This window comes from Aulonocara sp. 'chitande type north' Nkhata Bay, linkage group LG18 (assembly GCF_057382095.1).
Source record: "Aulonocara sp. 'chitande type north' Nkhata Bay isolate Kocher_YH1m ecotype deep benthic linkage group LG18, A_spYH_male_GT1.1, whole genome shotgun sequence".
Classification (NCBI taxonomy): Eukaryota; Metazoa; Chordata; class Actinopteri; order Cichliformes; family Cichlidae; genus Aulonocara; species Aulonocara sp. 'chitande type north' Nkhata Bay.
The window spans coordinates 12415322-12440344 of record NC_141361.1 but is presented as its reverse complement, the minus strand read 5'-3'; the positions used below and the strand labels follow the sequence as shown (position 1 = coordinate 12440344).

General features: G+C 38.0%; 1 protein-coding gene across 1 annotated transcript in view; it reads right to left on the bottom strand.

Moving 5' to 3' along the window:
* LOC147308110 (retinal-specific phospholipid-transporting ATPase ABCA4-like) overlaps positions 1-25023 on the bottom strand; it is a 44469-nt gene that overhangs the window by 4206 nt on the left and 15240 nt on the right. Inside the window, exons 13-42 of the mRNA XM_086272182.1 lie at positions 24201-24406; positions 22137-22313; positions 21116-21338; positions 20174-20395; positions 19458-19662; positions 19270-19362; positions 18608-18805; positions 17956-18133; positions 17488-17619; positions 17215-17354; positions 16995-17132; positions 16445-16626; positions 16142-16247; positions 13375-13580; positions 12785-12839; positions 12479-12538; positions 9539-9699; positions 9149-9273; positions 8945-9043; positions 7767-8048; positions 7503-7535; positions 7262-7367; positions 7097-7171; positions 6641-6810; positions 4977-5154; positions 4739-4854; positions 4390-4537; positions 1844-1967; positions 928-1057; positions 667-787 (exon numbers count right to left, since the gene is read on the bottom strand). Coding sequence (XP_086128308.1) covers positions 667-787; positions 928-1057; positions 1844-1967; positions 4390-4537; positions 4739-4854; positions 4977-5154; positions 6641-6810; positions 7097-7171; positions 7262-7367; positions 7503-7535; positions 7767-8048; positions 8945-9043; positions 9149-9273; positions 9539-9699; positions 12479-12538; positions 12785-12839; positions 13375-13580; positions 16142-16247; positions 16445-16626; positions 16995-17132; positions 17215-17354; positions 17488-17619; positions 17956-18133; positions 18608-18805; positions 19270-19362; positions 19458-19662; positions 20174-20395; positions 21116-21338; positions 22137-22313; positions 24201-24406 — 4389 coding nt within the window. The remainder of the gene's footprint in view (positions 1-666; positions 788-927; positions 1058-1843; positions 1968-4389; positions 4538-4738; positions 4855-4976; positions 5155-6640; positions 6811-7096; positions 7172-7261; positions 7368-7502; positions 7536-7766; positions 8049-8944; positions 9044-9148; positions 9274-9538; positions 9700-12478; positions 12539-12784; positions 12840-13374; positions 13581-16141; positions 16248-16444; positions 16627-16994; positions 17133-17214; positions 17355-17487; positions 17620-17955; positions 18134-18607; positions 18806-19269; positions 19363-19457; positions 19663-20173; positions 20396-21115; positions 21339-22136; positions 22314-24200; positions 24407-25023) is intronic.

Below are 25023 nucleotides of genomic sequence, written 5' to 3'. Positions count from 1 at the left end.
GTTGTGTAGTGCTGCTCGAACAATAAGAATTTATGTTTAAAAAAGGTGGTGGATTTTTTGGGAAAATAGTTCAATTCATGTTTAGCACTGCATTAAGTTTGCTATCCAGTATTTATAAAGAAAAGTTCTATGATTCTGGTATCGGGAAAGCACTCTCGCGTTACTTGAGACACAAACAAAAATAAAACAACTCCCACCTTCTTTCCTGCTCCGTCTCCATAGAGGGATTTACTTATGTTATTTATGGGCTGTTTTGCATTATAATCTGAATTTCACAACTTTTATTTCTTTTTCAGATACTTGCATGATGAGACCTGTAGCTGGTAGAAACATTGCTAATGAAATTAAAGGGAGCTGTAATTCCAATGTGTGGCGACCTTTTCTGTATTCAGTACTTATCCCACTGGAGTTTTTCTGAATGTTCCCACGAATACTAACCTTTAGTGCCTTCCCCTCTGTTTTTAATTTTTCATTTAACTGGATGCTGATGTGAATACAAATGAAAGGATGTCTGGAAATAAATTTAATTCTGAAGCTGAAAATGAAATTAACAAAACTGGCCTGGAAGAAACCTTGAAACTTCTATTTCATACAGTCTTATAATCCAAAATGCGCAATGAAATATCACAATAAATATGAAATTAGTCGTTTGATTAAAATGTATACCTTAGAGAGGTCCCTGATCTGCAGAATGTCAGCCTTGTTCCCTCCATCGTAAATCCTCTGCCTCTCTGCTGCAACATCATCATCCTCATCTTGTGCAGGACTCTGCTTGTAGTCTGACAACCTGGGAGATTTGGAAAAAAAATCATCAGCACTGAAGCTTCTAGTGCAAAAGAGCTCCTCTGCTCTAAATTCTAACCCTATGGTTAAGTTACTGTTGTTTATTTAAATTTTAAGCTAGTGTGCTTTTAGCTGTGTTCTTACCAGTGGTCCAGGAAGAATCTGTACTGGATCAGAAGATTAAGAATAAAATAAACAAAGCCTTCCACTGCCATGAAAGAAATATTTTTTCCCACAAAGTCCCATCGGAAAGGGTCCAATGTGTAATCTTCACCTGGAAACAGACGAGGTCCAAACTCAAACTTTACTACAATTTTCAGTGAGTGAAAGGGTACTTTATGCATAGACAGTACAGATGGTACAACACTACGCTTAATCTAGCCTAGAAGATCTACATGTCATGGTCCTGGATCGGTGACCCAGCGTTTTGTTGTTGTTATTGTTATTATTATTATTATTATTATTATTATCTCATGTTTGGGGGTATTCTGATTATGTATTTGGGGTTGGATGTTTCAGTTCTTTGGTTACGGTTTATGCTCCCAGTCAGTTTCGTGTTCTTTGTTCCGTCAGTGTATACTTCCTGTTTTACTTTGTAGATCCATGTGTGACTTCACTGTGTTCAGCTTGTGTCTTCCTATCGTTATGTGAATTAGGATCAGCTGTGCTTCCCTCCTATGGTCATGTCATCTGTGTAACTCTGTGTCTCTCTGCCTGGTTCATCACTCCGTGTTCTTATGGTTTCAGGTTAGTTCTTTGGTTTTCCCCAGTTTAGCTTTTGTTAACTCCCCATTCTGCTCTTCCTGTTTTTGCCACTTTGTCACTCGTGTAATTAGTTCACTCGCATCACATTCTATGCCTGCATCTTGGGTCCTCCTTCTCAACACCACACGTCTGCTACCCCAGCCATGACACTACAGTGTGGTATTAAGAGTACAAACTACTAGAAACTATGAGAACCCAAATTAGCAATTTTGTAAAAGTTTGCTTGAATATTTTCACAAATCACACAGTATGAAATTTTATCAGCTAAAATGATGGATAGGTACACAGTACATACCAAAGCGGGCATACACATCAGTAACAGCCTGGTTCATGGCCATGTCTATCAGCCCCCGTCCCAGGCAGAAGTGAGGGAACACCAGCAGGACTTTCTTCAGCCCCTCATTGAACACGAGCAAAGACTGGCCACACAAAAAAAGTTACCTCAAACATCTAAATATAAAAATATATCACATAATTGCAACATCTTTTCTAAAAAATTTTGAAATGCATCAGATGTTCTAAGAATGAACAGCTCATATACATGACCAGGAAATGCAAATATTCATCTCTCTAGCATGTCCTGTGTCTATTCTAGGTTCTCCTCCCAAAACACCTCATATAAGTGATAATCAGCTGACATTTCACCCTCTTTTCACCTGAGTTCACACAACATACAGCCAGAGATTGATGATTACAAAATCGATCATCTATCCTGGTTTCAAGTGCACTTCCGAACAGTGGAATCTACAGATGGGGTACAAAGAAGGCCCAATAAGGTCCACAAGCTAAGGTCTGGCTGCCACTCTTCCAGGCCGAGGTTCTGGTATCCATAGTCCAGGTGAGGTTCATTTGTTTCTTTTTTCTGTCTTTCTAGGGGTTGTCTGAATTGCTAGGTCTGCGCCTGGACCAATTTAACTTGGGAGACATAACCAGGGGCTCCCAAATCAAATTGGTATAAACATAGTTTCTCCTTGTTAAACTTTAAAAAGTTGCTGAAATTTTCTTCAAAGTAGACCCACCACCCAGTCATGCTTGACACTGGAGCAGATGTCTTTTCTTATGTTAATTGCACATTTGATATAAGAACAGCCTTCCTCAGCTGTTTCCTATTTTTCTCCCAAAGAACAAGACTCTAGAAATTAAGAAAGCGATACTTCTTTTCAGCTGAAATAAAACCTCTTTCTTTCCAGTGATCATTTTTATGTCTTGCTTCGCCTACACAGATAAGTCTAAAATATAGCAATTAATTTTTTAATGGGTTTTAAATGTATTCATGTATAAAGCAAACAGTTTTTTCACCATAGAAATGCACAAATTCTCTGAAATCCTTGGAAATATCAGGCAACAAAAATATAGCCCATTTGACCTTCAGCTTCTCTCATGACTCATATGTCATGAGAGAAGCTGTGTACAGATGTGCATTGGACAGAACCATCTGGAGGGAAGGACAATCTCCATTTTCTTTTTCTTTTTTTTTGAGCAGGCAGTCACCTGTCACGATGAGAGCACATCTGCACATATGTGCCCTTTCCCTCCAACTTCAGTTTCCTTCTGCTTCTCTTTTTCCTTTATTTTCCACTTGCCAGCATAGGTGTTGGCAGTTGTTGTGGTCGACTTACATGTTCACACCAAACTGTCAATCAGGAGTCTAAAAGCCCTGCAGTTATTAGTTATCCCCTGCCCTGCAGACCAGCAGCTTAACTTCCCTCATGCTTCCCCAGCTGTGCCAAACAATTGATCAGCTTTTGTGTAAGCACCTACTATATAGCTGTTTTATAAAAGAGAAATTCCACTTAACTGCTTCAGTGTAAGGTTTCTAGTGCTCTGCATGCCAGCTGACTGTCACATTGTCCTGACTTAGTATAGATCTGCACCTAATGTGATGAGTAACACCTGTGCTTTCCTGCTATGCTAAAAAGCCATATACTCTCCAACAGCACTCCCCTGACTCTAATCCTAATTCTGATCATTCTGTCCCTGTTGGTAAACATCAGCTGCCATGTGTTCAAATCCTTTGGGGGCAGGAATGTATTCAAAAAATATGGTTAAAAACATATTTTACTCATTCAGCCATCAGGGAGCAAGAATAAAATGACCATAATATTCACTCAGTCATATTACAATACATATAATAATATTATATAGTAGATATTATGACACCATAATATTGCTGTATTATAATATTTTAGAATATAAACAGTCACTGTTACAAAATACTGTTTGGTGACAGTTTTATCACTGTATTGTTTTATGAAAAAGCTTTTGTGTGAGTTTAATAAGGAACATTTGTGTTCTCATGTCTTTCTGCACTCATGTGTTGGTCTGTTCTTGCTCTTCTATTTATCTCCTTTCCCACTGAAGAATTCTGATCCAATCTTACTTCCAATTTTCAAACTCAAATCACCTCAGTCTTTGATCCCCAATCAAACCATCACCTGCCGTTTCATCCAACTCATCCTCCAGTGTCTAGACTTTACAGGTCTTGTCCTATCTTCTTCATTCAGAATCCTGTTTTGCTACTTCATCAAACCACCATCTATTAACTTTTCATGAATTATTCAGTTTATTTCACAAAAATTATATTCTTTGCTTTCAAATGTTCTCTCACTATTGTAAAAACATTTGTAATGTTTTATAAATGTATGCGATTCAGCTGTGGCTGCTTCATTCCAAAAGTAATAGCACTGAAAATGTTGCCCTGTAGTTACTGGTGAAGCTGAACTGGAATGTGAGTATAACTGTGCAAATGCAAAACATAATGTAAGATGTAATGATTAATTCAAATAAGCATTAAGTGCAGTGAAATGTTAGAAGGCTACATGGTTTTTAATCAGTACATACCCGATTGTTTTCAAACAGCTCCAGGATGAAAGTGATGGCACTGCTGTTGATGCCTATGAACAGGTTGATGCAGGACAGAGACACATATGCTGTACTCGGGATGTTGAATATATAGGACAAGGGATACATCATGGGTGTCACTGACCACCTAAAGGCAAGAGATTAAAAGACAAAAACCAACATATTTTTAAAAATTCTCAATTTAAAATATTTTTTTCTTTGTTTGTACTTTTAATTTTAACTTTTCTATTAACTTTTTGTCAATTATTTAGTTATTCGGTTATTGTCTTGTTATACCATAGCAACAGAACAACAAAACCGAACCAAATTAAAGTAAACAACAGCTTACCCATAGAGCAAAAGGAGTGCTATTAGTGCTGGCAGGTTGGATGGTGATGTGTAACACTTTTTGTCAAAAGCCATGAAAATGCCAACTACCATTGCAGAGCTGAGAGTGTAGTTCATCTAGATAAACATGAAGAGTGATTAAGAAGACAGAAATCCAATATTATGAAAAATAGCTCTGATATAGGATATATTAACATACAGTTATTACATTTCACTTAAGCCAGTCTAGCTTCACTTACCATGTCCCAAAAGAAGTTGGACACCCAGTAAACTACAGGGCTGACCCCACTGACGAACTGCAGGTGCTTGGCTTTGGTCACGCGCTCCTGTATGAGGTAGAGGACGAAGCTAGCAGGGATGAAGGACATGGCGAAAATAACACAGATTGCCACCACGGCGTCGACTGAAGTGGTCAGCCTGATGGAGGAAGCAGATGAAGTCAGTTCTATATATTCTGGGGTTAGTTATTAAGAGACTAAAAACAATGCTGAATCCATGCTAAGTCACAAATGGTTTGAGGCTTTAGGTTTTCTCAATTATTAATGAGATAATTAAAAATAAAAGCATTTTTTGGCCATAAATATATCTCTATAGTACTGTGCCAAAGTCTTGAGCCACACCACATTTCTCCTTTTTTCTGGAGAAGTGGAGGATGATTTTTGAATCTTTGGGATTCAACTTATTGGTGCAACAATATGTTTTCATGTCTGTCAAACTCTGTTTTCTTTGGCATTTTTACAGATTGAACTAAAGAAATGGGAACAAATGATGTGTTTTTGTGACAGGCTGCTGGTAACAAAGTGCTAAAAGATACAACTTAAAATTGGTTCTTTGCCAGTTTGTCTGTTATGTGTAAACACAACAATATTCTTTCATCCCTTGAATAAGGTGCATTTTTTATGATCGAATGTTTCATAAGTCAGTGTTAAGTGGTTAAAAAATATATTCCTCTGAAAATAGTCAGTTACTAAGTCTGAACTGAAAATGACTGAAAACGAAAATCTTTCAAAGGCCGTCAGAAAGCTTCAGAACGCATTGCTCAAGATCACTTTTAAAAGAACTTCTGGCTCATTGGAAACAAAAAATAAAGAAATGAAAGGTGGCTTGAAACCTTTCACCAGTACTTGAACTTATTAGATATGTTAAGCCTACAGAAAAGACAACCCATGTATATTAAGCTAAATCCAAATAATGTGATAATTCACAGCTTAACATTAGAAACACACATAGTAACTTGCGCCTTTAGCTTCTGATTGTTCAGTTTCTTTTCATAATAAGAGAAAAATGATAGAACAAAATAAAATTCTGGTCTGTACATATGCATTTTTGCAGTGTCCATCACAACACCTGAACGCTGGACTTCAAAGACTATACGGAAAAAGGTGGATTCAAAATGATTTTTGAAGTCCTATTCTGAAAATATGGACTTGAGCATGTTGGCTTTCACCATGCTGAAACAAGACGTGATGAGTAAGAAGTGAATTTGACGGAGCCTGCCCCTAATCATATCCTGATTTAACGTCCAATTTAAACTAATGTGACTAAATTAAATGGCATCATAATTTATAAAATGAAAATGAAATTTGATAAATAAGAAACTGAGACATTAAAGCCACCAGGAAAATGTTTATAGTCACTAGGAAGTAGTAAATCAAGTGAAAAGCGGGGTCATTAAATATGGTATGTATAATAATATGCTGTATGTGCTAGTCATATATAGGCAATCAGTCTTCTTTTTGCATTTCACTTTGTGGATCATTGGAAAAGATTATAGGTTTAAGGCACTTCCCCACAGATTTCTACCTATGTCCATCTTTTATACCCTCTATGGTTGATTTACAGACTACACAAACACATACATTTAAACACAGCTAAAAAAGAAAAAACTACAGTTATTACTCACACAGTGACTTCAGAAAGCTGCTCTTTAGTGAGGTTTAGTGGGTGGTTGATGGCAGTGATCCCGAACTCTACAGGGTTGGCATTTCTGGGTAGGAAGGCTCGCAGAATAGCATTATTAGCCACATTGATGAAGGCCACCATGGCATGCCAGCCTTTGTTATTATACCACACCTGGCAGAGAAGAACAGAACTAATTGAGCACATCTCGCAACTGTGTGATCAGCCTGTTACACAACATAGAGGATCTCCAAATGTAGTCTTCAGAATAAATTTACAAGTGGAAAACATTTAAGCTAACTTACAGGAATCAATCAATGACATGACAGACAATCAGAAAGTGAAAGGTTTGTAAAACACAAGCAAAGTATTAGACTGTCAAACTGCTTGCGTTTACAGTCATTTGTGCCACTTTGCTATTTGTGGAAAAACCCACTCTTCTATCGAGCTGCACACCTACCTTTATATTGAATTCACTTTCCATATATCGTAAGAAAGTGCCAATGTCCCTCAGGGCAAGTCTGCTATAGTAACCCTGCAGACAGCAGTTCATTATTATTAATTTTTATTGACTTATTTCAAACTTGCACACTCGATCTGTAAATCATAACACAAGAATAATCACCCCAGTGATGTTGAGCATCCATCCCAGCTGATGAAAAACGTTCCGGATGTCTTTAGGGTCCACATCCAGGATGGGGAGTTGCCCTCCAACTGACAAACCTCCATATCTGAGGACAGAAGATATCCACTCACATCACAGTTCCTAACATCAGCATGTCTTTAACACATTGCTGTGTCGTTGTAACAAACGACAAAACAAAAATGGGGAAAGAAAATATTAAATAAAGAAATAAAATTGTTACCTTTGTTCATTCACCCAGTACTTGCTCTTCAAACTGTGAAAAGAAATGTAGTTTTCATTAAGGAGAATGATCATTAATATTTGCTATTTGCCTTTCTTTTTTTTTAGCTCTTTGTTTTTCTTTTGCCTTAGACCTTTTCTCCTTTTAATTTCCTTTAGGACATATTTTCCAGCTCTGTGAGGGTTTTTAACACACTTGTATTTCTTCTTTAAATCCACCTGGTTTTACCTTTTGAGTACAGTTTACAACTACATTCAAACTCACCTAGTTCTAATAAGACTGGGGTAGGTTTTGACCAAGTAGTCAGAGATGTTCCTGTCAGTCAGATCCAGCATTGTGTCTTCCGTTGGCTCCAGTCGCTGGCGAGGGGGCAGACCTCCTGCACCATCTGGACAGATGGGCATCATGGTCAGTTTGTTACTTGTGCTGCACTGGCAGGAAGGTGATGGGTTTCTCTGGTTCCATGCAGGACTTTGTAAGATGTTGCTAACCGCTGGGGAGACATCAGGATACTCCCACTCTGGGGTCCTGTTACTGCAGGGAACTCTGGAGGGAGAGGAGTGAAGAAATTAAACTGCAAAGGTAAAATCACTCATGCGGTAAAGCTACTATCTATGCACTGTATATACTTAGTTGTAGTTTTAACCATCCACTGTATATAATTCAGCCACTGGATTATTCTTTTTTAATGAAGCTTTTTTTGCTTTTTTGCAGTTCTCCAATAAATAATTTAAATGAAGTTAAAGCAAGAGTTCAATAAGGTTTTTTTGCTGCCCTAAATTCTTCATTATTTCATTTTTGTCAAAAGTCTAAATTTTAATTTTGCAGCTCTTGTCCACTTTACTTATGCTCTCCAAAACTTTCCTGCTTTTTGAATTCATTGTAATATCTCACTGTGCCTTTCATCCCTCCTCCTCCCTACACCCAGCTCATTCGGACTGTCCTTGGAGTCTCATCCGAAGTCTCCATCAGCCATCTGCTCACTCTATTTCAACGCCAGCAGCATCTAGAGATTGAGTGGTCTAGTCACTACCTCCCACCTTTATTCGGGACTCCCCTGTATAATGCTACTTGTTATTGTACTGAAAAAAAAAGTTCTGTTCTCACTGCTTTTGCTTTTTTTTTTCCTTCCAAACTTCTTGGAGCTGACTGTTATGACTTTTAGTCTTTTGGATTAATAACTCAAAACGGAAGTATGAAGCTTAAAATTAAAGTATTTGACAACAAATTAGAATATTATTTTTTTTAAATGAGTTTAATGTTATTCCAGATCCAGATTCTGCAGATTTGCTTCTATTAAAAAAAATACATATGGATACAGTTTAAAGATGTGTTTGTTTGACTATACCGTTTCCTGGCATTGTATGAGCCCTAAGAAAATAGACATCAGTGCTCTAAGATGTAGCAGAAGGAGTGTTGTTATCTCTAGTCATAATGCTCACCCTAGGGGTTCTCCTTCCATGCATCGCGTGCCCAGGCCTGGTGGCTTTAGCAAGCGCTCTATAAAGTGTTTCATTTTGGGGTCATATGGCCTCTCATTGCTAATACAGTGATGAAAAAATACAAAGAAGAAAATTAAATTGGAGAAAAAAGCAAATATCTATCATCCAACATGTTACTGAAAGATTTATCTAAAGCCTTCACACCTGAAGAAGGTGAACTGCTGTCCGTACATCCAGGGGCTCAGAGTGAGACTGGGATATTCTCCAAAAGGAGGGACAATCATGGTGAAGATCAGTGCTATCAAGACAAAACTGGCAGGAAGGACGATCTGGAATCAGACAGTCACAAGCATAATAACAACAGTTTAGAAAATGTTTTGCAAAATAAGCGGACACTTTTGCAGATACATCCAAACAAATTTGGCTCAAAAAATGTTCTCAGTAAACACATTGTATCTGTTAAAACCGTCAAATTCATTCAAATAGGTCTCTCAAGAAACTCACACCAGTCTATTTAGTTTATATGCTCCACACAATGCAACCACAAAGCCATTTCACTCATCACGTCATTCCCATGTTTATGAGATCCTGTACCTGTGCCAAAAAGTCTTTCTGGCTTCGTGTGGCATGGTGGAACCTCTTTACCAGCAGAGCATGGAACTGTTTCAGGATCAGAAATCCACCTTTCACCTGCCTGGAGCCCTTTCCTGCACTGCTGTCCGATGACTGGTTGGTGGGGTTCACTCCATTATGTTCTGTGTTCAACAAGAAAACAGTAAGCAGCACTAAAACCATATCTACAGAAAACAAAGCATTTTAGATGAACTGCATAATCTGCATGTGGGAACAGGCTGTGAATGAGTGTTACTACTAAAATCCACTGAGCAAGGCATCTAAAGTATTCTGAGGATTATGAATATATTTTCTGAATACCACAAATGCATGAATGCGAGTAAATATATGAATCTGATGCAGCACTATAAATAGAAAAGAGCATATAAGCAGCAAAAACAGACACTAAATTCTAACTAAGGCAGCCTGTACCTGGGCCATTCAAGCTGAGTGAGGCTTAACACAAAAGGATTTAAATGGTCACAGAAAACATGTTCTGTGCTCGAATAGTACTTTTTTGCATACTTGTCACACTTAGATGTTTCAAATCATGAAACTAATTTTAATATCAGACGAAGAATAAATAATAAATGATCAATTATTAATTTCTTGTTGAATCAAGAATACACTTGACAAAGTGAAGTTGGTTGAAAGATTTTAAAAAACAACACAACTGGGACTCCAGTGAACCACAGTGAGCACCATTATGTGCAAATTGAGTGAACTGTGGTGCACTTTCCCAGGAGTGGCCAGCCTACCAAAGAAATTGCAAGAACTTCGGGCCTCACTTGTTTCAGAGTTCATGATTTAACAATAAGAACGAGACTGGGCAAAAATGGCATCTACTGAAAAGCTGCAGCGTGAAAACCGCTGCTGACCAAAAAAGAACAAAAAGGCTGATCTAATACCAAAAAATATCTTGATGGTCTCCAAGCGTTTTGTCTGTGGACACACCAGACAAAAGCTGAACTTTTTTGAGGGTTTTCATGGCGGCTTTGCTACTTCAGGACCTGGATGACCTGACATAATTGATGAAACCACGAATTATGCTCTCTACAAGAAAATGTTCAAGTAGACTGTATGGCCATCAGTTTGTCCCCTGAGGTTGAAGCACATGTTAGTTGTGCAGCAGGACAACGATCCAAAAGAGCACCAGCAAATCCATCATTGAATGGTTCAGGTAATAAAAATAAAGGTATTCTATGTAAATTTGATTGAGATTCTTTGCATAATCTTAAAGTTGATGCTCAAAACCATCCCAATGAGATGAATTCAAACAGTTCTGCAACAACGTCCAGGCCAAAATGCCTCCAAAGTGATGTGAAAGACTCATTGCCAGTTATTGCAAACACTTGAATGCAGGGGTGACACAAATGGTTATTAGGTCAGGGGGCAATTATTTTTTCACATAGGGCTAGGTAGGTTTGTATAGTTTATATCCCTTAATACATAAAATCATCATTTAAAAACTGCATTTCATATTTAATTGGGTTGTCTTTATATTAAAAATTGTTCGGTGGTCTGAAATATTTAACTGTGACAAATATGCAGTAAAATAAGAAATCAGAACGCAGGACAAAAAAAATTCACAGCAGTGTATAACAGTTGTCATCATTTTCTAATTTGATTTACCTCAGGGTTATCATGTCAGGTGGACTAAAACCCTTTATCATCAACATTTTTCATTTCATATTCAGGTGAATTCATCTCATAATGTTTCTAATCTGCTTTGAATTTATTATGTTTCTCATTATAATCAGTTACTTGTATCCCCCGTCCATAGCAACTAGGATACTAGTTCAACATTCTGTCTACTATTTCGCTGTTTTAGACTAATTTTCTTGTAAATCAATAACTAACAGATTATTCTGTACTCTCAGGAAACAATTCCAACTTTTGTACAAGCTTTTATCTTTCCATGTCCAAATATTGTTGTTTAAAAAAAACTGTTAGCCATACTTTCATTAGTAATTTTAGCATGTTTCATCTCTTCCTCAACTAAGACTTGTAGTTGTTAAGCCGCAGTCTATGAATTAGCCATACTATTTATTAATAGTTTAGTTAGCCATACTTTTGAAACCGAAGGGATCGCTATGTGGTTCTAAATCTCTCTGAGCTATTATAAACAGTAAGATGGAGATGGATGTAAGCTAAATTAGCAGCATGTTCACTCGTCGCACAACTTCCTTGTTCGGACCCCCTGTGACTTCACTAACCAATCAGAAGCCAGGAATTCCTATCCTCAGGTAAATTCAACACATAAATATTATTGCTTTGAAAGTGCATACATAAAGAATCAAATATGTAAACATGTAAATATCAAATATAAATGGAAGTGGGTATATAATTATCTCTGAAAACCTCATCTAACCCATGTAGAATTTATTTCTACACTTTACAATTTTTCTACACCTGTCAAAGAGGTCATGTAATTAGTTAGACTTCTACTCCAACATATATGTGCACTTGGAAAAAAGAAAAACTGCTGTTCTCATGAAAATATCATAAACTGAAATCTTTCTGGGTCTATGAATTCAATTCATAGATAATATGTATGAAATTTTCAGTGTTGACTAAAGTACCCAGTCACTTTTACATTTTAATCGTGTATGCATTCCCTTTGGCTGTTATTTTTACTGCTTACCCATTACCTGACTTTTTAAGGTCACTTCTTTAATTAATGGTTATAGTACCCCTAGCTACTGGAAAGGTACTCTCTGGGGTACTTGCTTCCCTGGTTGGGATAAATGCCTTTCAGAGTGTTATAAATAACTGTCCTTATGTGAAAAGTCCCACATAAAAAGTTAGGAATAAAATATTTAATCGATGAAAGAAAAAAAAGATCTGATTGGCCCAGGTTCAGTGACAAAAAACAGCATTTATATTGCCAGAGTTCAGTCTAATGGCTCTTAACGCTCTGACCTTCATCTCCCTCTATGCCAACATTGCAGCCATTTTTTCTCCCTTGTAACATCCACTGTTCTAGAAGTAGGACACATAAGTGAAACAAAAAACACACACATATGCACACAAACTAGAGGGTTAAAAAAAGACAAATGAAGCACCACACCACACTTGAAATCTAAACAAGTACTTTGGCTGCTTTTATAGTCACAGTTGTATAATCTACTTCGAGGATACGCAACACTAACAGGTGTGAGACTGGGCAAAGGGTCAGAAATTCAATTCCAGCAAAAGGCCATGGAGAATATCAGTGGTGGTATTTACCAGGAGTGGTGGCATTATTCGCAGCTTCTCCGTCTGCAGTGACCTTTATGAATATCTGCAGAGAGAGAAAAAGAACTTCCTTAACTTTCAAAACTTTTCATTCATGTAGTATAAGTTCATCCTTTATGTTCTGAATATATTGTACCCTTTTTTCTTTTTTAATTTTTAACTGACAAATCCCTAGAACTGTGTGCAGGTAGAAAGCAACAGCAGAAAAGAGAAAAGAAGAAAAGATGCAGGATCCAAGTCTAATAAAGACATTAGCTGAAATCTTATAGCACTTGGTCTTTAAAAAAAAACTTTACAGATGTATTAATATAGTTAAAATGCTGCAGAGGCATGTCATGTTTAAAAGTACACAATTTTTCTAATCCATCCAATGAAAACAAATGTTGACCTTTTCAGAGCTTTTAAAAGTACTAATAAGGGCAAAAAACAAACTTCTCTTACAATGTCTGGCTCTTTATTTCATTTATCAGAATTTTCAAACGGGGTTTATCAAAATTCAAACTTTCCAAAATTTAATATAAATACATATTCTGAAGACTCTTAAGCTATCCACAGTATCAACAAACAACAGACATCCGTACCTCCTCTAGTGATGTATCAGAGATGCCAAAGCTGCTTAGACCCATATCAGCAAGTGTCTCCTCCAGCTCCCTAAACAGGCTAGCATAGGCCCGATGTTTAAACCCTTTACTGGGGAGCAAATAGGTCAATTCCTGTCCAATCATCTCAATCAGCCTGGCCTCGGGGACATGGTGGTGGATAAGACTTGTGATGCTGTCTATATCCCCTGGAAAGAGGACAGAAATTCACATATAAATGAGCTACTTAGGAGCAAAGTGTTCCCAAAATAGCAGAAACCAACACAAGGACAAAGGAACAAAAACTGCTTGAGATGCAAAAAAAACAAAAAAACAAAAAACAAAAAATTTTATTCAAGCACATAAACGCATAAGCAAATTTACACTTCACCAGCTTCACGGGGTTGCATCTTAAGTACGTGTCCTCAGGCAGAACAGTAATAGCAAGCTCATGGGTCAATATGACCATTAAATTGGGAATGTGAAAAAAAATTGTCTGTTTATGTTCTGTTTTACAACTTTGATAAGTGGGCCAGTGATGCAAATTTCAACAAGTCCATACTGAAACGTATAAACAACTCAGCAGGTTGCACACACACGTGCTCCTCTGCTACACTTGTGAGGGCGCTCACTTACAAAAGAAAAAACGTATTATTATTATGACATTATATTATTATTATTATCGTTATTATTGTTATCATTATTATCATTACTACTACATTTTTATTAGGCAGGGCTCTATTGTAAAAGGCTGATGCTATGCACCAGGAGTTTCACTGTACGATACATTTATTATTTACACCTATTCAACTGCTTATTAACAGAAATGCCAGTAGTGCATTTAAGCATATATAATTAGCATACAGGCATGGTTGAGACGACCTTCTAGAATGCAAACCAAGCATCAAAAGGGGGAAGAAATGTGATTTAATTGACTTTGATTGTGGCATCATTGTTGGTGCTAGACAAGCTGCTCTGAGACAGAATCTTAGACACAGCTGCTCTACTGGGATTTTCCCGCACAACCATCTCTAGGATTTGCAGAGGATGATCAGAAAAAGAGAAAATATCCAGTGAACAACAGTTCTCTGTGTGAAAATGCCTTTTTTGTTTTCAGACATCAGCCGGGAAATGGTCAGACTGCTTTAAGCTGAAGGAAGACAACAGTCAATCAAATAAACACTTGTTACAACCAAGGTAGAAGACAATCTCTGCAGGATGCAGAACAGCTTGAACCTGCTGAGCTACAGCTACAGAAGATATTTTCTTGACACACTTCGGAACCCTTTTAGTACTAAGTTACATAATTAGTTACTGCCTATTTAACCATATCATGAAGAGAGCAAAGTAAAATTCCTTGTCTGTGCGCACAAACTTGTGCAACTAAAAATTATTGTGGCACCACAGCCTACTCGAGCATTGTTGCTGACCGTGTCACAAAGCTCAGATCATCTCCAACTGCACTCACATGACCGCCGCAGCCATCAGAGCTCAAACCAGTAGAGCACCTTTGGGATTTGGTGGAATGAGACATTCACATTATAGATGTGCAACCAGTAAATCTACTGCAACTGTGTGGTGCTATTACCTCAATATGGACCAACCCAGTCCATCCCAGTACTAGCCAGGTATGCCTAATAAAGTGAGTGAGTGTATGTAAGTCATCTGAATACTGATGACTCCATCGCTGCCAGGATTATAATTATAATCACAGACAGTTCAAACATTTATTATCTCAATTGCCTTTGGCTTTGTTTCTTATATATAACAACACCACAAGCCTAGAGTCAAAAAATTATTCTTCATTCTCTCAGTAAACATAAAGCAATAATTTTGAATAAAATACCTCTGACATACATAAAGGCTGGTTTATTCAAATAATTAATGCATACCAATCAAGTAAACTTCATTTTACCAGATTCTATTAACTCTAACATTTGACATTGTTCTCATGTAACAAAATATATGGAAATTTACATATAATTACATTTTTGAAGGCAGTATTTTGGGCTTTTTTTTTTTGATAGTAATAGTAATAATACCCTTGTCCACATTCATTAAGCATCACTTATATGACTCCACTCATAGATACAGATATTGAGTTAATAACACACATATGATAATATCAGCACCAGTTACTTTATGGCTAACAGTTCAACATTGTGTTGATAGTTGGACCGTGTGGATCTGGTCTTTATCAGTTTAGCTGATTGCCTTTAAACTCTATTTACCAGTTGCCCAGTTGCTGCTAATGATAACATAAGTCAGAGCTAGCATGATAGATGAAAAGTGTAAAAGAGTCGCATATATTCTAGTGTTAAATGGGCCAAGTGGGTAAAAGAGGGTAAAACCATAGCTGAACCAAGCAGAGTCCTGAGAGTCTTGAGAAACTGGGGCTTTGCTTTAAGCCCAATGCACCAATTTTAAAATGTGCTACCTCTAATGTTGCTCTTAGCCAATAGTATTGTTACAGTGACTTCTCTGATATCCAGTGTGGTAGCCGCACCCTTATCCTCGTCCTTACCCTAAAACAAAACTTAACTTGAACTTGAAAACCGAGTTCTACTTTCCAAAACACACCTTGAAGAAGAAAGAGCGAGCCAAAATCCTTTCGTTTTCCAAAACTGTCTTCCAAAATCTACATTTTGTGTAAACTTTGTCTTCAGTGGAACAGAAAAACAAGAGAACATAGACAGACGCAAAAACAAACCAACTCCTGAGGCATTGCTCATGAGGAGGAAGATTAAAGGGATATACGATATCCACTTACCATCCAAAACTCTGTCTAGGTGCTGAAACTGATTCTGAGACTCATCTTTATATCTGGTGCAGATGGAACAGGAACACGAACAGTCTGAGGCACAGTCGCAGTTATTCTGACAAAAATAGAAAATAACACCTTGAACAATGCAAAAGAAGAAAAAGAGGATTTTCTGACTAAAAAGTGAGCAGACAAAAATCACGTATTCTCTTGCATATGTCTGTGGTAGAAACAGATTTGTTTTCTGTGCAGAAACCTGCTGAGATGAGAAGCATTACAGATGGTTGATTAAGCACAAAAGTTCATCCTCACCTCCTTCTTCCTGAGGTCCTTTATCCTCCGTACAAGCGTCAAATAGAAACCAACTCCAAAACAGTTTTTGAGGAATAGGGGGGACCCGCAGCAGTGCAGCTGCCCTTTGGAGATGATGGCGATGCGGTCGCTCAACAGGTCGGCCTCATCCATGTGATGAGTGGACAGGATCACAGTGCGGCCTGCACAAGGAGCGAGCTTTTATCAAAATCTTGGCTTGTTGTACATGAACAAAGTAGTGTGTGATACCAAAGCTTTTCAGTGCTTTTACAGCGGATGCAGAATTTATTGGTTTTATGACTAAAATTCTGTCTTTTGTTGTAGCCACTCAGTTGAATTTTCCCCTTTTGATCAGTTCTCTACAAAATCCAAGTGCCTCAGGGGAGCTGTACAGCTTCAAAAGACTTTCTTTCATTCTTCAGTAAATTCTGGAACAGTGAAAAGTCAACTTGAGGATAAAAAACACCTTTTAAGAGTTACAAAATGAAGTTACTGAGAGAGTTAAAGTGTGGACCAGACCATTAAATGTGACTTTACAGACAGCTTTTACCAGTTCTGTATTTCAGTAAGAGGTCCCAAATGGATCGTCTGGAGTAGGGGTCCACTCCTGAGGTGGGCTCGTCTAAGATGACGACCTTTGACCCTCCGACAAACGCCATAGCCACCGACAATTTCCTCTGCATGCCGCCTTTAATGTGAATAGAACAGATGTTTAAAAGAGATTTTTTTCTCCTGCTTTCTCTCACACACAAAGAGAAACAAGCAATGACCTGAGAGGTTCTGAGCCTCATCATCTCTCTTGTGAGGCAGCCCAAGGTCCACAAGCATGTCCTCGACCTCCCTTTCTGCCTCCGCCTGGGTCCGACCTTTCAGCAGTGAATAGAACAAGATGTGCTCTTCTACTGTAAGACTGGTACAAAACACAGCAGTAGTAAGTGAGACGTTTCTGTAAGAAGGCTGATTGTGAATGATTGAATAACGTAAAAGTTATTAATATTGTTGTTGGTTGTTTAGTTGATTAAATTACCTAAAATAGAACTTACTGGTTAAAGAGGATGTTGTGTTGAGGACACATCCCCATTGACGTGCGTATAATGTCTATGTCAGTTCTAATGTCTCTCCCGTTAATATAGGCTGTGCCAGATGTGGGAGGATAGAGCCCGGTCAGGATGGACCTGCAAAAACCAGAAACAGAGCATCATAAACAGGTGTTACCAACCTTTAAGTAGCTATCAAAATTCAGTTTGAATCTAAACCAAACAGAAAGTTCTGCGTAGATCATTTTTAAAGACTTTTTAAAGACGATTGTCAAGTTTTAATGAAATACCCTTGCAGGGAGCTTCCAAAATGCATAGAGGCTTCTGTGAAAGCCATTCAAATCTGAAATGTTGCTGAATCATTGCCGCTCAGACACACTACATGAATTCCCTTTACATCTTTTCAGTGTGTGTTTTTTTAAAAATCAGTGTACTTTCTATAAGAAACACTCATACAACAACATTTCAGTTTACATTGTCGTGGTTTTTCCAGCCCCATTGTGCCCCAGGAAGGATGTGATCTGCCCATCATAGAAATTAATGTTGAGGCAGTTGACAGCTGGACGAGAGCATCCATCAAAGACTTTCACCAGATCCTGAATTTGCACCCCCATGACAAGGCCTACTGGGTCAGGCTCAAAGAACGACTGGTCTGCATGCAAAAAGAGATTGAAAATATTATCAAAACATGACAGAAATAACACAGTATCTCTCAACGTTTATTTTAATTTGATGGAATTCTTTCTGAAAGAAAGTTTCTGAGAGCACTTAGAGGAAAGAGAGTTTTTAGTCTGATTTCTCAGTATTTTACCTACCTAATACTATTTTCCCTTCCTTTCACTAACCTGACTGAGGCCTTGTCCCAGCAGTTTCCCTAATAACAATATAATTACAGCTTCTAATCAGCACAAATTTGTCATTTTCCGTTTTCCCCTGTGTTTTTCCAGTCTGCTGCAGGATTTGCATGTTTCCACCAGGTGCCCCCAGAGAGTTCCTCACATGCAGTGTGGCATCTCTCTCCAACTGTGTCATTATCTAGTATGCCTTCTCCTTGTTTAGTCTGTGAAGTGTAGTCAAAGTTACTGTTTCAGCATTCTGAGCTTTTCTTCTGTATTTGTGTCATCACCTTCATTTCCCGAGTCCTGGCCGTCCTCCTGGTTTGGCGCTTCTTCTTGCTGTTTCAGCAGTTCCCTCTGTCTCTCCCGCTGCTCCCTCTTACTTTGGTGTTTGCAGATTTTCCTGCTGGCTGAGCCGTTACAGGTGTTTGTCTCTGGTCTGCTCTCGATATCCTTCTCTTGGTTTTCTGGTTCAGGTTTCTCAGGAACTATAAGGAATAGACAGTACATCAGCTTACTAGCATGCTTTTTGATCAAAGTTTTACCAGGCCTATAATTAAAAATCATCACCATGAAAGCGCTGAAGTTACATATTGATTTTTACTCTCCAGTTAAAAAGAAAGAAGAAAGAAAGCACCTAATCTTTTCTTTGTTCAAATAATACACTGCTTTGTTGACCCATCATATGGTTATAAGGACAGTTACTCAAAGTGCAGACACCCTATTATCTGTCTTTTACTAAGCTTTAGATTTTACTTCCAGCTCTGACACTGATGGGATGGGCTGGATGAGCCTTAACTTCACCTTATATTGACATTCAATGGAACAACAACACTATTCCTCTGGTAATAATTTGCCCTTCTAGCCGCAATTTTAAACATAAAGAATAAAGGTAGAAATTCATTTCTTTGACTCCTGTTTTAGTCATAGTGCTGCTCTGTTGTTGACTAACCGTTGTCTGCCGTTTCTGTGTGTGAGGGTTTAGGTCTTTGCCAGTAGGAGGGCTGGAACGGGAAGTAGAATGGCCGACCAATGCCATACTGTCCTAATGGGCAGACACAAATAGTTTGATTTTATTAGTAATAAGCTCATACTATCAATTAATTGCTAAAATACTGTAGAATATAAAGTAAGCCCAACCTGGGAAAACATTATCCATATACCAGGCCAGGATACCATAGAGGACAGCATCAAAAATCATCATGAGGATGGAGGTGAGAAAGGAGTAAGTGTCTTTCTCCAAGGGGCTGGTCTTAATGTTGTTCCACTGCAGGCCCAAACCCTGCTCCTCATACCGTGACAGGTACTCTGTCCCGAAGCCAAAGGCCACAGGTGACAACAAGCTCTGAAAAACATGAGGGGTAAAAAAAAACAGGATGATCACTCGTTTCATTTGTTGCTAAATATCTGTGTGTAGGCATGAAAGTCAGCTGGGTTAAATTTGCTAATGTTTACCATGAGATTTACTTAAATACAGCGCTTAACTAATTTATTAGACTCGTCATAAAACATGACAGCACAAATATTTTTGAAATCTGTTAAAAACTTGTTTAAAACTTAAAATTTTATTGTTATTTATGATGCAAAACGACTGAATTCATAGAAATTAATCAAGCATTCAACCGCTAAAACAATTCTTTCTGTTCAGAAATGGAAGTAAATAAGAGTAATTTGACATATTTATAAAAAATACACCATATACTGTTGGATTACCCAGTATATGCAGGGGGAACTATAGTATAAACTATACATTAGTAGTTTAATGAATGTGTTAAGCACTGTAAATCATATTTACTATGCTTGAAAAGCATAACTTCAGGTCTGATTTTGTACTTTAAACAAAAAAATAAACATACTGCAGCCAGTTTCATGCTCTTGGTGATGCGGTCTTGCCAGGCAAAGCACAGGATGTGAGGTAGGTAGAGGGTGAAATAAATGATGCCACTGCAGGCTGCTGCCAGGTTGGCCTTGTTGAAGAACACGCTCATCAGAAAACACTGCATGATGGTGGCCAGAGTGAAAGTCATCAGAAAGAAGAAGACAAGGATCGGGTCGCTGTAATGCAACACTTTGCCACCCTGAGATTAAAAAGGAGATATATATAGAGCATGACTATCTCTGCAGCGAGTTTTACTTTCACATTTAAACATGCACATTTAGGGTTTAAAAAAAGGTAGAGAGAGGAAAAACACATAAAATATATATGTGTGTGTGTGTGTGTGTGTGTGTGTGTGTGTGTGTGTGTGTGTGTGTGTGTGTGTGTGTGTGTGTGTGTGTGTGTGTGTGTGTGTGTGTGTTAATATGATCCACAAGAGGGCAGCATTAAACCCTGTGAAACATGAACCCTCCGAAACAACCTTTTGGTATGGCAACCTTTACTATTCAAAAGAGACATATTTAGCAATTATTCCATCTGTGTGGAGCCACAAAGTATTTTTGGGCCCTATAATTAAGGTCACAGTAATTAAACCTCTCAAGCATAAATTAGTTTATACGAGGATTTGGTATTTAACTGGTTTTTGCATTTTTATTACATTAATAACATGTTAACTGAGTTCAAGAACTAAATAACAAATCTACTATCAAATAAGTTTACTTCAAAACAAAGTAATGTGCCATGCAGGCCACTTTGTGCTGAGGAATCAAATTAAAACTGCTTTGATAGCAAATATAACATATAGGCCCAAGGGTCAAGCTGCAGGTTTGAATAAACATGCTCTTAAGAGCTGACAAAACACCCTCAGTCTTACTTTCAGCTTTTTTTCACCTTTTCTCACCAGCTCTTTGTGTTTTCTTACCATGACAATAGAGGTCAGCAGTACTGTGCTCGCAGTCATCATGAGGAAACTGTCGATGAACCACGTGTACCAAATGACTCCATTGCTGACCCCCATGGCTTTGAGGGTCTCTTTAAGACGGAGCTCCTTTTCCAGCACGATGCTCTTCACTGTCATGGACACAGAGTAGATCCAGGCCAGCACCATGAATATTGGGAAGCAGCGGTTCAGTGTGATCATGAAGCTAGAGTGGAAGTAGGAGAGAGGAAGGAATTAGGATTACACTGATTCTGTGATCTCTCAGCACAGAATGCATTAATCTCAATTTTAGTCAGACAAAAGAGCAGCACGTATTTCCATAAAAAGGCTGTATTCTAGAGAGGAAATTCAGTGTAGTGTAGTACGCCTACTAGAAATTTTCACACATTTGGTTCCTCCATTGATAATAACTAGAATAGCACTAATACAGACTGCAATAAACAGCAATACCCAACTCTACGTTCAAACAAGAGCCACCAAGATGAATGGCATGAAAGCAAGATTTTTTTAATTTACCTTTTTACTGTCCTTGGCTTAGCTTTCAACAAACCAGCACTCAAGTTGGCTGATTAGTCTGAAAATGTTTAATTCATAATGTGAGTTTTCATTCTCATTCTACTGTATGTCTGAGTCGGCTTGACTGGGCTTTGAAACCTACTGAAATTCAGTTACAAAACCTGTCCACACAGAAAGAAGTTAAGCAGTTAATCACCGAGTTGGACAGTTATTCAACGCATCTATTAATAAATTAAAGCTTCATCTTAACTATACACCAATTTAGGTTAAATTGAATCAGTTGCATGGACAGTATATGCAGGAGCATCATTTTTATTCTGCAATTAATTGTATATTATTCTATTAATAATAGGTTTTGCAGCCCTCTAAAGCACTGTTACACTTTCTGATGTGCAGCAAGTGCTTTATCTATTTCTTTTTAAAGCTTTCTTAATGAAAAGACATATTGTGAAAAATGCTGCAGGACTGCAGTGACTGGTAAACTCACAGGTCATCTACGTAGCATGGATATGGCATCTGCTGGACGTAGACCCCGAGTGGCCAGTCGTTGCCTGTGTGAATTTTAATGATGCCGTGTTCAATCATATCCTGCAGGTAAGCAAAACCTCCCCAGATGTATCTCTGGTCCTCCATGGGGTCTGCTCTAGGACCAGGATCCCAGTACCTGAGAGAGAGGACACAGAAGAATGAAAGATGTCCAGATCTACGCGATTATGGTGTTTGTCATCACATCAGAATAATATATAAGTTGTTGTAGTTGTATTAAATAATCCCGGCCACAATCTCCACTGATTTTCTTTCCACCATAAATTATCCTAAAGCCAAAGTCTTTAACACTGTGCACACTGATTTTACTTAAGCGGATAAGTCTGACTCAAAGCTCTTTTACAATCTGATTATTCAATTGTATAGCGGCAGGAGTCCCACTGCTTCCATTACAGCCTGCTGGTGTGCTGCAAACAGCTAAATCTGCTTGTTCACCCCGGGGGATATTGACATACTGTCTGCTTATGAAAAAGAGATCAAAGAGAAAGGGGAAATGCATGTAAGAGCTACACATGGTTGGATGAAAGGGCAGGTATGGAACAGCCAAAAACCTTTGGAAGACAGCGAGAGAAGCTTTTCCTCTGGGGAATGTCACAAATCCATATAAATTGCCTCATTAAAGTGGCAGTAACAAGATTTTAAAAAAATCTAGGACCAAGCTGACAGGGATATTTAGTGCTTTAAATGATATTGGTTTTGATTTTAAAATGATATTGATGGATCTAATCAATTTTATTTCTACTTTTAATTAAGTACAATTAAAGCCCATGAATGGCTTTTGTTATTTGCCAAAGATGTTTATTATAATTGCGAGCTCTTTGTTTGGTCCCAAGATAAATTAATTTAAACAGTAAAGAGGAAGTTTTTCAGATATTTTTGGCATCGAAAAAATAAATAATTACTCCAATGAAACAAAAGCATCAAAAACATGGGTTAGACTGCAAGGACGCTTTACTTTTTCACATGTTATGCTCAAAACTGTATTTTCTTTAAACTACTGCACAGCAGGAAAAACTGTCACACAAATCTAAATATTCAGACACTTTATTCAGCTTGTTGCTAAAGCACCTTCGGCTTTGAAGCAGGGTTTCCTTGCTATGACACAGTGATTCCTTGGCTCACGACTTTCTGTCATTCTTTGAAAATCCTCTTAGTTTTTGAGGGACATTTTCAGGTCTCTCCAACAACCTACTCAGGGACATTCACAGAGCTGTCCCCAAACCACTCCGGTATTGGATTTATGTGTCTTTAGTGTAATTATTCTATTTGGAGGTGAACCTTCAACCCACCTTGAGGTCTTGAGCCCAGTGGAGTTTGTTTTCATTTAAAGCACAGAGATGGAAGATGTCTCTGTGCTTTGCTCCATTAGCTCAATTCCCTCAACCCTAACCATTCTCCCTGTGTTGGCTCTAAAAAGAAAATCCCACCCCTGCATCATGCTCACCATAGTGCACTGTTTGGGGTGCTTTCTCCAGACACGGTGCTTAGAATTGATGTCAGACAGTCTAATCTTGGTTTAATCAGACCAAATCACCTAATTTCTACTTTCTGACAGTCCTTTAGAAGAACTTTTGTAAACTACACGCAGGTTTTCACTTTGTAAGAGTTGCTCACCCAGTTGCTTAGTTTGATCATATAGTCACCCTCTTGAATCCAAACCTTTTCAGTTTAAGAATTATAGAGGTCACTCAATGTGCTCTTGGGAATATTAAATGCAGCAAAGCCTGGGCTACATTTCAAGGTCTGTCGACTGAATGTTTCTTTTTCTTCCATCCTTGTAATCAGTTTAAAGAATTTTCATAATTGTGGAGGGGGACTGAGTGCAAATTGATCACAAAAGAACATCTAATTTGAACACTTTTAGCTTGTCAGTGCAATATAAAAAAATGTGAAAAGCTTCAGGGATTTGGATACTTTCTGAGTGCAGTGGTTAAGGTACAACAAAAGCTGTCATTTAGCTTTATTTTAGGGGGTTACAAATGTTGAGTAGTCATTCATTACTGACCTGTCTTTGATCTTGTTGGTACGCTCCACCGCATCAATATCCATGCGGATCTTGTACTTGACATGCGGCGGAACACTTGTGGTCCAGGGATACAGGTCCATGAAGACCACGCCAGCCCAGAACTTGTTCTCCTCCAGCAGGTGCAAAGCCTCATGGATCATCTGGGATTCGTCTGTGTAGGCCACAAACTTATCCAGACTAACGCACTGCAGACAGAGAAACATGGAGGAGGATGTGGATTTGTGTTCATAAGAAGCAGTGAAACAGGGCGATGATTTAGCATTTAGCAAGTATAAATATTTATGTTTTCATGTATGTGTAGTTACTGATGCCTTTTAAGCAGTGGTGTTGTTCAATGTGCTGACAGAAGAAAAAATATATAACCCTTTCTTCTATAACATCTAAATCGATGTAACAGTATGCAAGTGCATGTACGATTCTAATTAGATTATGCATTAGATTAGATGCTGAACACTATAACTACCATGAAATACTGGAAGCAAATCGTGTTTCCTTATTTTCTAAGCATCTATTTTCTGAGCTGAATCCTAAATCATTGTTGTTGTTTTTATGGGTTTTTCAGTGGAGTAATCTGGCCACATGGGAAAATGTGAGCCAATATATTCATGGTGCAGTGGCAAACATAGGCATGTTCATATATGCAAGCAGGAAAGCAAAATCCATTTAATGTACACACACTAATCGCAACTCTCATTTTCTCACACACACTTGCTATATTTATTTACCACGTGTGTAATTACCATGTGAAACTCCCACTATGTACACCATAGATACAGCTCTCTAACCCCACTCTCACACTCCC